The 15,694-nt window shown below is 39.2% G+C and overlaps 1 protein-coding gene across 1 annotated transcript; it reads right to left on the minus strand.

Annotated features, from left to right (window-relative positions):
- Window positions 1-915: 915 nt before the first annotated feature.
- On the minus strand, window positions 916-15,409 carry LOC114031502 (F-box only protein 5-like). Its single transcript, XM_027846608.1, has 5 exons — window positions 15,073-15,409; window positions 5,631-6,357; window positions 4,709-4,799; window positions 3,345-3,524; window positions 916-1,839 (listed from the first exon to the last, which is right to left on the minus strand). Exons 1-5 carry the CDS (start codon window positions 15,188-15,190, stop codon window positions 1,588-1,590), a joined length of 1,368 nt encoding a protein of 455 aa, XP_027702409.1. The 5' UTR covers window positions 15,191-15,409; the 3' UTR covers window positions 916-1,587.
- Between the last annotated feature and the right edge of the window lie 285 nt (window positions 15,410-15,694).

A 15,694-nucleotide genomic window follows, 5' to 3' on the forward strand; every position in this document is an offset into this window, starting at 1 on the left:
TTTTCATTCTATTTAGCATGTTCTTTTTCTCTGCACATTTTTGAAACATGCAGTCTATGCCATTCATTGAGAGACACAGACGTTCCCTATTGGGTGTTTAATATAACAAAGAGAAACATTTCTAGTCACTTATCTTCTCAAAAAAACATCATTCTAGCTTAAATTTGCAGCGTGACCATGTACTTTTGATCAACAATAAAAAAAAATGTCATTGTATAAGAGAAAAATAAAACTACTGAGTTCGCTTCTTAGTGTCACAAGAGCACCATCTTGTGGCTCTGTAACTTGAAGAGTTTATGGGTCTTGGGATCTAAATTTAGTACAAATAATGAACTACAACAAAACAACCACAGGGGATTTCTAAATTTGTGAATGGGTAAAGGCACAATATTTTTGTTTGTATAATTAACAGACTTCTTTAAGGGTAGTGGCAATTAAACATTCCTCACATTCAAGTTTTTAGTAGTAATCCATTCTTAATGACCCTCAGTCAATCTTCACCTTTTATCAATGCCTCACATTTGCAATAGAGCTGACTAGAGATAGGAGGGAAATATTTGGCCCCTGAACAAAGTTAAGCTATTTAACCCATACAGAGATTTTATTTTATCAGCACTAAGTATAGTTGGGAAAATTTTGATATATATTAGTAAATAGAAAAAAATCATACTTTGCAATAATTAAGCAATTAATGTTGATAGTCAGTGACAATTCAGACTCTGCCACAAAAAAAAGATTTTTTATAGGACATTTAAAAGTAGTACTGATGAGAGGGTAGATGAAGAGCAGTTTCCATTATTCAGTTTAAGTATTTACAAAACAAACAACCAAATTATATTTAAATGGAACATTTAATTTTTATTATACAAGCACATATAAAATATGGAAAAATATATAACAAATGTACAAAAGTTCTAAAAACAGATTTTAGAGAAGAAAACAACAGTAACAGTGACAGACATTTCTCCCCTTCATTTAGAAATAACCGTAGGGAATTTCAGACTCACCAACATTGAAAAAGGACAAAAACAATTATATAGACAGATTCCTGATATTGCAATTGTAGTTACTTTTACTTGGAAGTCAAATAAAAGTGCCTCAAAAAATAAGAGAGGGCATGAGGATATAAAATGCATTTTTAAACTTAGGAATTATATTAAAATAACTGGAGAAAATGAATAGCATGTTTAAATAGAGTTTAGCTTATAAACTGCATTCTTTTGATATGAATCTCCAAAGTACATTTATTAAGACATTCTAGATAAAGCTCTTTTTGACTGTAACCTATTCCAATCTTAACTGGTTATTTCCTCTGCTTTTTAAAAATGTAATCCAGAATTTTTGTATTGTGATTCTCATTTGGTAATAAATGCAGTAGAATTTAAAAAAAAAAATGCCAAAGCTACCAAGCTCCAAAAATTCACTTAAGTTTGTTTTTTTAAATTGATTTTCACACAGAATTGATAAAACAATATATATTTTTTTAATTTAAAACAAAAGCTTCAGGCAGAACCATATTATGGTGACCTAATGCAACATCTCCAATCCAACTTTGACAGTCTGCTAGTTGCAACTGATAACAAAACATCATAACCTCCGTAAATTCTTTTTGCTCTTTTTACTACCAGGAAGAGGTCCCACTGTAGAGTTTGCTTTTAAGGGTTTTTCACTTGAACAGTCTTTGGTGATATGATAGTTGCAAAAACATTTTGTACAAAAATCAAAGCCACAGCTTTCTCGGTTGCATGTCGCCCTCTGCAAGTAGGGGTCGTATTTTGCAGGTGAGTTGCAATGGATACAGGCTCTTAGGCTTTCATTCTTTTTCAAGGTCTTGGCAACCTATAAAGAAAAATTCACATGTTAAAAAAAAAAAATCAACATAGGAATTTTTTTTATAGCATAGTAAGAATAAGCCATTTATTACTATATAAAAAGAATAAAATTAAAGTGTCAGAGAACATCCTAAAACTCTCACAGGAGTTTTTTTTCCCACGCATTTTCTTGAAGTGGGTTGTCATATAAACCTTTCCTAGAAAAATAAACAAATGCAAATCAATTGGCTAACAAAATATTGAGGGGGGGAGAAAGAAAGAAAACAAAATACTGCCCATTCTAGGACAAACAGCTCATGGATTAGACTTCTAAGTCTAAAAAGTTTCATTTTTTTTCTTTGTATTGCCAGAGTGGGCACTTTAAAAATGCTTGTGGAAGCTGGGTGTGGCAGTATAGGACTGTAATGCCTGCTGCTGGGAGAGGCTGAAGATGGTGGGTTGAGTTTGGGAGTTCTGGGCTACAATAATTTGGTGAGCCCTTGGGAGTGAAGGGCCACAAAGCTTGCCTAAGGACAGGCAAATCAATGCAGACTGGAAAGACAGAGCAGGTTAAACTTCCATGGCAATCAATATTGAGACTGGGATTATGAGTGGCTGTTACACTTCCAGGCTGGGTGAGGTAGGACCCAGTCTCAAAAAACAAAGCAATTTGTTGATTGAATTCAATCAACACTGTATCTTACATAGGCAATGAACTGGCCCTTAAAATGAAAAAGGCAAAGTGGGTTGATTTCACCTGGGAAAAAAGCACAGTATTGATCTCATATCGCTTATTGCCTCTCCAATCATTTGTTTAACATCAATATTCTCCCAGTGATACTAACAGCTTTGAATTATGAAAAACCAACCTCCAAAGAATTAAAGTAAACCATCAAAAATGCAATGGAAAACACCTAGTGGAGTGATATAAGATGTTACATCATATGGTATAGCACAATGTTCTACAAAGAATGCTAGGTATGGAAACAAGAACGTTAGCCAAGTCACTTACCGCAATTTTCTCTTAAGAAACTGGGGGCCAGCGATTACACTGACTTACAGATATGACTAAATGCCTTTAAGTTCTCTTCCAGCTCTAAATACGATCCATGGCACCCTAAGATACATGCCAAACACTAAAAGACTCCAGGGATTTTGGTAAATCCCATTGGAGAATTTAGGGAAAAACACATAAATGCATCTGGTGAAAAGGCAGAGGGGCTGTGATTTGTAAAAGTAGAGACAGTAATCGCATTATGAAATAAGTATAGATCCACTAATATACCACAAACTCATTTTCTAAATAGGTGGCTGCTAATAACTAATTGCTAGTGGTAATAGCTACCTTTGGTTTTAATATGGACTTATTTGTGCTTTCAGACTCTCTATTTTAGTAACAAATCACCCACAAAAATAAGAAATCACGAGAGCCAATATTTTTGAAGCAAAATTTGACCTAAAAATTGAATATAGATTTTAGAATGCATGTTTGCTTCTTTATACTATTAACACATCAATAAAAAAAAGAATTACCTCAGAAAACTCAGTGTGTCGGCTGTATGTAGAATCTCCTTGATCAGGTAATCTGGGCTGAGATCCTTTTTTGGATGCACTAGGAACCTGGACTGTTGATTTCTGAACAGAAGCTAATGCTGCCCTGACTAGAACATATTCTCTAGTTGCAGCATGAGCTGAAAATTTGGTAGTATTTTCCTATGAGAAACAGTTAGAAAAAGAGTTAGTGAAACAGCACATATACTTTCCCACTGGGAATATGATATACTTAGCAATCCTTTTGAAAAAGTGTAAGCCAGAGGCAATAAAGATTTCCCAAAATTAACCTAGAATATTATTCAAATGTACCAAGTATACAAAAATGTTTTCAAAATTAGCAAGCAAATACCACTTTTCTCTCTAATCCTTTTTATTTGTTTCCTGCTCAAATATCGGATGTAGACAGGGCAAAAGTACTAGCCAATCCACCCTTCTTAAGCAAAATCTTTCATTATGGCTTTGACAACCCAAGATGGTTATTAGTCAGGGAATAATTTAATGGCCTGTAGGATCTTACCCAGGAAATGTATCTTTTGTTCCAAATTTTCTATCTTTAAAAAGCTAAACAATCCAATTAAAGTCAACCAAAAGGTTAGGCTGCAATCAACCACCTCAAATTTTCATCATAAAAATGCAGTATATAATCACTTGTATTACTGGCAGAAATGGTTTGACAAGTTTTTGTTATGTAGCTGCCTTGCATATATTGATAATACTTTATTGAATATAGGATATGTAATCCTTTTGAGGGATTATTGTCAACTCTTAAGTATATGTTAGGATCATAGGTCATATAATATATTCCCCCAGTGGTATGTAAATTCCACTTGTTTTTAACATAGTACTTGACACATAGTAGAAACCTAATAAAAATTATTATTACCTTTTAGGTTTTCATGGACATGAGAACTTTAAGGGACCTCATAAGACATCCAACCCCTACATTTTACAGATGAGGAACCTGAGGCCTAGACTTATCACTCAAGGTCACATAGGTGGTGGTAAAGTGACTGAGGCAAGATTTCAACCCAATTCCTGTATCTCTAAAGCCTTTCCTCCACTGTCTCTATTAACTAGTCCACAGGTTATGAAACCCGCTTTTTATTTTTCCCACCTGCTTCTTCATTTCAGTTATTCTAATTGCTCACGATAAGAAAAGCATTAGGAACTAAATGTCATCAACCTTTAATTTGGTAAAGAGGTTTGGAGGAATAAATATAGGCTGAAGAATTTCAATATTATTTAGGATTTCTAATTATCCATGACATCACTTTTCTATTTACAATGATCATGAGGAATAGGCAATATAAACAAAAATGAAATAATTAAATGTAAAAACTTACTGTAGTTTTTTTCATTGCTGCACTATATAAGTGGAAAGCTCCTTTATTGTCTTTCAGAATCTTCTTCCATGTCGCACTCACTCTGGCCACACTGATAAAATATATAAATGATTTATTTCAACAGTTATATTCATAAAAGCTAGCAAAACAATGACACTCAAAAGTTAATCCTACTTCTACAAATAGTTTTCATTTTTCTGAATATATATATATACATTGCAATTAGCTGCTAGGTACTTAAACTTATACTGTAAAAACCACACTACCTTGACTGGGACTAAATACGTCCAAATCCCCAGCTCAAGTCCCACTCTACAGGAAGTAAATATAAAAGCTATGCCAGTGAAGCACAAGCTGTTCCAGATTCTACCAGTCTGGAAAGACATTCATGTTCTGTAAGTATGACAAGAAGCTCAACTTAGTTATGTTTTGAGAGGCTCACCACCAGAAGACTGAAAAACAGGTGTCAAATTCTTTTTTGGCCATAGCAATTCATAAAGGCTATCAGCTAAAGTACAGGAACTACAACCTGTATCTGTGAAAGGAATACTTATGCCAATGAAATCAGATTTGTAAAAGAATTTTCATAAAAGTTAATACAGAAATAATAAAACAACTGGTAAGAGTTTAGCCTGATGACACTTTAAATAATGGTGACAGAGATCTTCTACCAAATCTACCTTGGAGTTTGGATAAGGCTCTATAACTAAAAAAAAAACGAGAATACACTACAGACTACATGGTTTCTTCTTGAGGAGACGTTGTCAGACATGATCTAAGGCCTATTGGTGAATCCCTCTTTCTTTCCCTACTCCAAAGTATCAGAAACATGGATCCAAATCAAGCTCCAGAATGAATGAGCTAAAACAATCATTCCAAAGTTCCACTCTTACATGAGATGTCTTTGCAAAAGGATACTTACTTGATCAAGTCCATCTCATTGAGGCATTTTAGAATATTTGCCAAGATATGTTTGAGTCCCCTCTGGAAGAGTTCACTGAGAATATCCAGTTGATCTAAGCCCATTTTTCTACCGATTACATTATGTAGTCCAAAATCTCCATGGGCAACTATTCTTTCCACTGTTTCCCAATCTACTTTAGGATTTCTTTTGGCATTCTTTTTTAAAGTTGAACAAACCACTTCCTCAAAATGAAGGATTGGCAACAAATTTTTATTTGGAAACTGTTCTGTGCTTTGGTTCTGTAGATGGCAGGGTTTGGGACTGACAATGAAATTCCGAGACAACAGAAGGCTGTTATATTCCTGTTCACCAGGACTACTTTGATGAGAGAATGAAGAGTAGCCACTGTCCTCATAAAGTCTACTGCTCTCCAATTCTTCAGATTCACTTGAAGCATCAAGCCTCTGCAGTGCTTGATTTTCCTTGTTGTGCACTGGCCTGTTTTCAGCTTTCAGTTCTACAATCCTGGGGCTAACATTCTGAGGTTCAATGTAGGATAGATTTTTATCGTCTTTAATACAGTCTTTACAAAAATCTTCCAAATATTCAGGAGTACCACATTCCAGTTTTTTGCTAATCTCAGGCTTTGCAAATGTAGGCCCAGAATTAACATGGTTACAGTTAAAATCACATTTCATTTTAACAGAATAGTAAGGATTGTTGTCTTTATTCTCTTGTTTGTATCCTGCAAAAAAGAACACAAAACATTCAATCAAACTACTTCAGAAACAAAAAAATAGTTAGATTCCATTGGCATGTATTTATACTCTGTACTATTAGTTATATAACCTCTCTGAGGAAACCTCAGTTTCCTCATCTGTAAAATGAATAGGTTGGCCTATATGTATTTGTGTGTATGTATGCATCCATTCAAACGCTATCTGTATGATGCGCAAGAAATAACTTGTAAGGAAATGCCAATGATCACACAAGTTACTGACTATAACTATTTTCATTACCTTAATTACACTTTCTGTCATGTCTCCTACAAGCTCCTTAATGGTAGGGACCTCTACTTTTCCGCAAGCTTATTAAGCAGTCCTTGCTTTTAGACAGTGTGTCTAGAAACTGTATCTTCAATTAGACTGTTACAAGGCAAACTTCTAACTCAGATACAATGCTACCATCATTTCTTCAGTGGTTAACTGATAAAATGAATAAAAATGAAAATAGTTATTAAAGTCATCACAATCTGGTACTAGCCTTATCTCTCCAGGCTTACTCTACATTAGTCTCCTAACTCTATTGTACAGTCAAATTGGTTTACTTGCTGCCTAGAATGCGCTTCTTTTCACCTCTGTTATCATGTAATTTCTGGCTTCCTTCAAGGCTCAATCAACTCAGGCACCACTTCCTGGTGAATGTCTATTGCTGGTTATCTTCCCCACAGAAATTGCTTTGTGTATAAAGAACCCTGAGCAGGGCAGTGAAGATAGAATAGTGGCTCAGTTGTGGAAAGACCAACTTACAAATGAGGTAAGATTCAAGTTGGGCTTTAGTTTAGAAGAATGCTCTGATGACAGTTTACAAGGGAGAAGTACCTGTTTCCCTACAATTTCAGTCTTGTTAGAAGCACTCTAATATTCTTCCCCCCCAAATCCAATTGAATCAAATGATATTAGAAAAGACCTTAGAGATCATCTGGCTCCAACCAATCACTGTGTATTCCCCAGGCTTAGCACAGTGTTGGCACAAAACAGGTGCTGAATAAATCTTGTTGCTAGAGAAAGCAAAGGTTCTAACTTAAACCACAAAACCATTCATTAAGAAGATGAGGGTCAGAACTCAGTGCACCTTTCATACAAAGTTCTGTATTTCAGGGTATCAATATCTCCTGTAGAGAATGCTAGACAAGAGATTTCCCATTCTTAATCTCTTAATTTTAAAAAATAAACTTAGCTCAAAATAGGTGATCAATATACAGTTCACTAATTAGCCTTTGCAGAATAGTTATTGTATTGAATATATGGAAACTATCATAATATATTGACAACTATGCCATACAGTCTCTCATAATTAGATGTCTTCAAAAATAACACTTGGGACCTAAGTTCAAATCTGGCCTCAGACCAAACACTTGACACTTACTAGCTGTGTGACCCTGGGCAAGTCACTTAACCCCAATTGCCTTAAAAATAACACTGGTTCCATAGAAGACCTAGGTACAAATCTTGCCTCTTATGCTTACCACCAGTATGACCGTGAGCAGTCCTTTAACCTCTTAGAGATGAGTTTCTTCACTTGTAAAATTCCTGGGTTCCAGAATGGTCTCTTAAACCCTTTCTAGGTCTCCATCCAGGACACAGTGACATTATGCTAACCAACTCCATTTAAAGAGATGATTCTTAAAAGTCCTTTAGGACCTGTCCCTTACTTAGCATTCATTCTCACCAGACCTCTTCTAGGATCTACTACTGCCTGAATACATTCTCAACTTGTGGATTTCAGCAAGTTGGATCAGGAGAGATCATCTTTGCGGCTAGTTTAAATCTTTGTCACCAACATTATGGTCAATAATATAGCATTTAAAAATTTTCAATATATGTTTCACCTTAATGACCCTGCGAAGGATGTAGTCCAGTTCAATGTCACCCTGATTTTGTGAATGTCATAATGCTTTCCCTAACTAACACTGCTAAAAATAATCCTTCTCTAACATTGGACTCCTATAGAACTTTGAATGCTACATTAGAAAGAGCACTGGGCTTGAAATTAATACCAATAACTAGCATTTATGTAGCACTTTAAGGTTCGCAAAGTGCTTTATACATGGTTATTTCTGAAGCTGGGTTCAAATCCTACTTCTGTTTATTACCCCATGGCCTCAGTTTTCTCATCTGTAAAATGAAGGGCTTGGGCGATCTCTAGGTCCCCTTTCAGCTCTAAAAAGAAAAAATCTAATCAATTACTGAATCTTATTACTTGTACTTTCACACCATAATTTATATCCCAGTTTCTCTACTCATATACCTAACTCTAGGTGATGGGGAAGGGATTTGGATCCCAAAAAGGAAAATCCCTGTACTTTCCCAAATTTAATGTACTTTCTGGCATTTGCCTGAGGCTGTAATCCATTTAACTGGCCTTTAATTGTGGCTATGCCCAATCTCCCCATGCCACTTCCCACCCTTAATCCTATCTGGACTTCATTCTCCCTTGGTCAAGTGGTCCAAGTCCCTGGCATCTGTTCAACCCAGCTTACTGGCCACTTCCATCCAGATCCTCCTTAGACACCCCCTCCAGTCACCCTACACTACTTGGTCACTTCTAGATCCCTCTCATAGTCTTTTCTGTAAAAAAGGTCCATCTTGTCTCCATTAAGAGGCTCAGTTTCTTATAATCTAGTCAATAGCTCACAAATTTTCCAATTCCTTGAGAGTCTGGCCAATATGGTGGATCTTTAATAAACCTTATCTTTGGCTGGAAGAAGGGCTGGGTCGAATTCATTGGGACAGGACCCACATGTCATGATTTTGGGGTCCCAGCACCCCTAAACCTCAATATAGGTATGGATTAACCTAGAACTATCATTCAGTGAGAAATTCTTCCCATCCTACCAACTAGGGCAGAGAGAATTCAACTCAGGCACTCTCTAAAGTAGATAGTGAATTAAGTGGAAAGTATTAGGAACATAGGTTTCAACCCCCTTTTGCCTCCTTCAAATTCTTTTGTTCTGGTTGGGTGTGATTCAAGATACAGTAAGTAGAAAGAGATAAGGACAATAGAACAAAAGAGCTACTAGCAAAGGGTTGGGTCCCTGGGCAGTACTTGATTAATCAAACCAAATTACTATGATTGCCTCAGGTGCTCTAATCAACCATAGTTTGAATTTGTACAGTAAATTAGCAAATCAATTCTTTAAACATTACAAAACCAATCTACAGGGACAGAGTTCAATGGATTTGTAATCTCAAGGACTCAGATACTTCTTCCAAAAGTATAGACAGAAAATAACCCATGACTGAATATCCTATAGGACTCGAATGTTCTCTCATAAAGGGTTCACTTAGGTGTTAGGGGCCTTCCTTTCCTTTTGTCAGTGATTAAAAATCTTTACTGGCTCTCTATATTGCCTCTCAAGTATAATTCTAATAATAACTCTGATGGACACTGATGACCCTCCACAAATTTGGCCTTATCTCTTAATAAGTTCTTTTTAATTTTTACTATATGTCTAATTAAACACAGGGGTACACAAAGAAAGGCCTCTTAAAGAACTGAGATTTGAGCTGAGTACTGAAGGAAGCCAGGAGGAGGTATGGAATGAGAGCACTCCAGGTACAGGGGATAGCAAATGAATTAGAGTACTTGGAATGGAATAATACATAAGACTAGAAATATACAAGGTAAAGATTGAGAAGGATTTAAAAAGTCAAACACAGGGTTTTAAATGCTACCTACTGCATAGGGGGATTACTATACTCCCTCTTCCATATATTCCACACTAAACAAACTGTACTACAGCTAGGTCTTGATGAGTGCAAATAATGAATCCCCAGTGTAGTGGTACCATTATTCAGATTTTCAGTGCATATTTCCTTTGGGCAGGAACAACAAACCACTTATATATATATGTATATAATTATGACTTGGAATAGGGTGAATTTGAAAAAAAAAAATAGTACCACTTTAGGGATTCATTATCAAAACTAATCAGGACCCAGTTGTACTTCCTGTCAACAACCTGTATCACTTTTCTCTTTTCACTCAAGTAGTTCCCATTTCCTGGAACCCCCCCCCCCCCATTTGCATTCTTGTATATACTTTAAAGCCCAATTCAAATGCCATTCCTTCCAGAAGGCCTTCCCAGATCATCCATAAAGAAAGACCTTTCACTTAGTGGAACTCAAGCAGTTCTTTTTTACACAGCCTTGTTTTTTTTTTTAATGGTCAACAGTATATCTCATTCTTCAGTTTGACGGCAAGCTCCATGGAGGCAACAACTCGAAGTGTCCAAAATAGAATTCATCATCTTTCCTGTTAAATTCTCCCCTACCACCTCCTATCTTTCATTACTGGCAAGGGCTCTCTTGTCCGTCCATCCTCTCAGTCCCTCTGTCTTCCAACCCAGATGTTATCCTCACAACTCTTCACTGTTTCTAATCCCCCATATCCAAGCTGTTGCTAAAGCCTGTCAATCTTACCTTTACAAGATCTCCTGAATATGCCTCCTTCTATTCTTTGACACTGACACCACTCTAGTGTAGACCTTCATTACCTCACACCTACACAATTACAATAACCTGCTGGTAGGTCTGCTTGTTTTAAGTCTTGTCAATCCATCCTACATTCAGCTTCCAAAGCAATTTTCCTAAAGGCCAAATCTGACCCTATCACTACCTTAACTCGATAAACTCCAGCAGCTTCCAATTGCCTCCAGGATCAAATACAAAATGCTGTTTGGTGTTCAAGTCCCTAGCTCCATCCTACCTTTCCAGTCTTCTTAGACCTTACTCCCCACCATGTACTCTTTGATTCATTGACACTGGCCTCCTAACCTTTTCACAAACAAGACGCTACACTCGTGGCACCAGGCATGGTCTCTAGCTGCTCCGCATGCCTGGAATGCTCTTCTCGTCTCTGCCTTCTTTTAAGTCTCAGCTAAAATCCCATCCTCCTAACCTCTCTGAATCCTAGTGCCTTCCTTCTCCTAATTATTTCCTATTTAGCCTGTACAGTCTGTTTGTACATATTTGTCTGCTTGTTGTTTGCCCTAGTACAGAGTGATATCTTTGAGGGCATAAGCCTGTCTTTTGCTTCTTTTTGTATCCCCAGTGCTTAGCACAGAACCAGTGCTCAATAAATTTTGACTGACTATATAGACCCTAGGAATACAAAGAAAAAAAGACAGTACTTCTCCCAGAGAGCTAACTTACAGGAAGCTTATAATGTGGGAAGGAGTTGGGAGAAACGTATAAGACATGTATATAAGTAAATAAAAGTACACACAAAGAAACTTCAAGTAGTAGAAATATTAAGAACTGGGGGATCAGGAAAGATCTGTTTAGTAGGTGGCACTTGAGTATGGGAATGACATGGCCAGATTTGCTTTATGAATATTAATTTGGCAATGGTATGGATGATGGATTGGATAAGGAGGAGACTGGAGGCAGGGAGAGCAATTAGGAGGCATCATAATGGTCCAGGTAAGAGGTGCAAACATAAAGGAGAGATGGAGATAGAGAAAGAGGAAGGGGGGGGGAGAGTGAAAGAGGGAAAGGGGGAGGGGAGGGAGGGAGGGAGAGAGGAAGAGAGGAAGGAGGGAGAGAGAGAGAATGAGAATCTCTAGGGGTTGGTAAGTAGAGGAGAGTGAAGAATGGTGGACGACGCAGAAGTTGCTAATCTGGATGACAGTAAGCATGGCAGTACCCTGTACAGAAATGGGGAAGCTTGAAGGATGTAGTTTTCACTTAAGATTTATTCTCTGGAAACTAAAGTAATTGAATATGATAAAGGCAGGAGCTGGGACATTTCTCTTTCTGATCAAACATATCCAAAAAGAATGGGGTAAAGAGCAGTATTAACTAATCAATCCTTCCCTATCTATACTATTTTCTGGCATCGGCTTTAAAAATGCATAGCACAGGAATACACTTCAATATTCATTTCCTTAGTTTGGTTACACTTAACTCCTATGACTTTTAACTCATAGGCTCCATAATCATAATTCAGTGAGTTTTGCTTAAACTCAGATTGGTCAAAATTAAATATTACATCTTAATTTCATACCAATACTTGCACACGATACCTTCCTGAACATAAAATGTTACTTATTTCGAAAGCACTTTGATGTATTATCATTTGATTTTTTTTCCAAAATTATCCCTTAAAATAAGAGAAGCTGTTATTTTGTGTAAAGAAAACTGGAGCTCAGAGATATAAAGTAAGAAACACTGGGAATTAGAAGATATGAGTTCTACCCTGGCACAGCCACAAATTCAATGTGCCACCTTAGGCAAGTTATTCCACTCACCTCAGTTTCCTAATTTGTAACTAGAAGGAATAAATGCTTTCTAAGGTCTCTTCTACCTCTTTAGATTGAATGATTTGTCCAAGGTCACATGGCTAGTAAGTAACTGAGCCCAGAATATGTTTAATACTGGCCTTCTAGAGGAGCTCTATTAGATCACCTTACATAGTGTCCTTAATATTTCCCAACTGGTATAGTTAATTTTATTTTTTGCAAAAGGGGAGAAAATCACAGCCTGCTTCAAACTTGAGGTGCAGCATAAATTGCCTACTTTATATGTATGTGTCATACCTCCGCCCCCTTCTGGATTGTGAGCAGCAAAAGTACTTAAAAAAAGAAAAAAAAAGAAAAAGAAAGCAAGCCAATTCTGCCTCCAGTGGTCTAATCATTTTCTTCACCTTTTTCTTGCGGTCACTTTTAAGGAATCAGACTGCATATTTTATACACAATTTCTACCATTCACCATCATTAACCAATGTATCCAATAAAACTGTGGTTCCCAACTTATCTAACTATAAGGAACCCTCTTAAAAATCATAAAATTCCCAGGACCCTCACATAATAGTTCTATTATCAGTTATAATCAGTGAAGAAAATGTATAATGGAAATGCATGGTACCTAAGTAAATGTTGGTAACTACTACCTTAAAACATTTAATAGCAACAAAAATCTATAATACAGCAGTAATCTTTCACTGGTGTTCTACGTTAGATCTGACACTGAGCTTATTCTCTAAAACTGTGAAAAATATTCTCTCTTTACCAAATTCAAACACCAGTCTACAAAAAAATCTAGACCCTTGAGGAATGCTCCCATGTTTTACATTTCTTAAAATTTCCTTATAGATAACCACCACGTGACTGGCTATGAGCATGGTCTTTCCATGACTCAGGGGCCTAGTTGCCACTAGCTGCCATATCATCCATGATCAAAGTCACAAGGCCCCCACTTGCTCCACTTTCAAAACCATTTCCAGGCTAAAAAAACCAAAAACCAAAAAACAAAAAAAGCCCAACAACAACAAAACAACCCAACCCCCCTTAAAAAAACCCACTCTATGTTTTCTGTCCTTGCCAACCTCAACTGCCAATCAACCTATCAATAGAGACTCATATTAAGTGCCTACTGTGTTTCAGGCCTTATCTTCTGTAAAACAGTGATAAGTAAGAAAGGTAGTAATATCCAACCTCAAACTAACTATTCAGTCTCTGAATCACACACAGACTGTATTGATTCCCCCCTTGAAATTTAATTTTAAATACAAGTATACTGTCATTTTCCTCCTTCAGAGGACTAGCCTCCTTTTGGGGAAAAGTCTTCACAGAATATTGATTACTGTATTATCATAACCATTCACTTTTCCCTTTGGTTATTTCTGAAGTAAAATGGTTAAAATTAATAAACCAAAAGGGTAGATATCCCCCAATAAGGGAAGAGCAACAAAGAAGTAAGAAATAGCATTTATTCTAGTGCTTTCAGGCTGAGGCCATCCCAGCTTGGGATTAGGAGGGAAACCTGCCTCTTTCACCTTCACACACGCCTGCAGAGAGATAAGGCATTTCCCTCCCACGGAAAAAGCTAAACAGTGATCAAGGTGGGGGGGGGGAATAAGAAGAAAAATTTCGCTTAATTTCTTAAAAACCCCTCACTTTGCACCCCTGGATCCGAGAAAGCTTTACTAGGGGAAAGGGAGGAATTTAACCCTTTCCTCAGGCCGTGGCCCCGAACAGGCTCAGTCCAAACGCCCGGCGCATTTGGCGGGAGAGGAAAGTGAGGCCCAAGGATCCTGAGGGGCTGACGGGACCCGGCCTGACGGGCCCGCAGGGATGGCCCCGAGAGGGGCGAGAGGCGGGAGAAGGTCGGGAAGCGGGTTCAATCTCCCGCGCCCTGGCTGTGGGGAGCTGCCCTGGGTCGGAAGGGAAGACATCTCCCGGGTGCTCTGGGGGACCGAAGGTCTCGGGGTCCCTGGATCCCCATGGGTCGGCTTCGGGTCGGAGGTGGCCAGGCCGCCCCGTCGGGGTGAGGAGGCCCCGGGTGGGGGAAGGGAGGGGGGTATTTGGCGCCTCTTCCAGGGGCCAGTCTTGCCCTCCAGTCGGAGGGAAAACAGACGCCGAGGCTCCTCTTTTTCTCTAGGGAAGCGAGGCAGCCTGGTTTGGAGGGGGTAGAAGCCCGCTATCTTTCTTTGGGTCTCTCATGTCTCATTCCCCCTCCCCCCATTCGATCCCCTCTCATGTCCCGGCTCCCTTTCTCCCCTCCCCCCCACCCAGTTCCACAGCCCAGAAACCCCCTTGGATGTCAAGCACCCCAAGCCCAGCTCGCGGCCTGGTCCCTGGAGTGGGAGTAGGGGTCGTCCCCATCCACCCCTGCTCCATCCCCCTCCCCGGGGGACCGCGCGCCCCGAATCGCGCCCTCTTTCCTGAGATACTCACTGTCAGTCGGGCGCGGGGACTCTGCGGCCGTAACGGCGCCCGGGCTACTGCAGCAGGAGGGGGATGCAGTCGAAAGAGGTGAGGAGCAGTAAGAGCAGCAGCTGCGGTAGCGGCTCATGCCCAGACCTAGGCGCTGGGAGTGGAACAAGGCTCAGGTAGAAGAGACTCCTCCAGCAGGAGCCAGCTGAAGCACCGGCTCCACCAGAGTAGTACCTTCCAAAAGGCGCCAGCTGGTACTTTTAAAATCTTTGAATTTGGTGCCCAAATCCGTGAGACCCAATGGAGGCAGGCGGTCTGACCAGCCCGCCAATAAGGAGGCGAAAGGAGGGGAAGCCTCCATCGCTGGCCAATCAATCGGCGGCGGCCACCGGCAAGAGGCGGGGCCGAGACCGACAGTGCCCCGCCTCTCTCCATCTCTTGAGCACTGTTACCGCAGTGCCGGAAAGATGCAGGAACCAAGAGCCCAAGGGGCGGGGCTTAGAAGAGGCGGGCCGCTCTACCACACGTGGCGCGCAGCCCAAACCGCACGCGCGCCCCTCTGCTAGGATCGCCTGGGAGTTCTTGCCTTCAGGCGTCTTTGCATGCTCCTGCCCCAGTCTGCGGGTAGCATGGGCTCCAGCTC

Source organism: Vombatus ursinus, unplaced genomic scaffold, assembly GCF_900497805.2.
Source record: "Vombatus ursinus unplaced genomic scaffold, bare-nosed wombat genome assembly UNPS02015175.1, whole genome shotgun sequence".
In the NCBI taxonomy this organism is placed as follows: Eukaryota; Metazoa; Chordata; class Mammalia; order Diprotodontia; family Vombatidae; genus Vombatus; species Vombatus ursinus.

Bases quoted from the DNA above. Each gene is read 5' to 3' on its own strand.
- LOC114031502 (XM_027846608.1), bottom strand. From the start codon at position 15,190: ATGAGCCGCTACCGCAGCTGCTGCTCTTACTGCTCCTCACCTCTTTCG. The intron at 3,525-4,708 runs GTAAGTTTTTAC...TGTTTCTCATAG, and splicing joins CAGCAATGAAAAAAACTACA to GAAAATACTACCAAATTTTC. The intron at 1,840-3,344 runs GTAATTCTTTTT...TTTTCTTTATAG, and splicing joins GACACACTGAGTTTTCTGAG to GTTGCCAAGACCTTGAAAAA.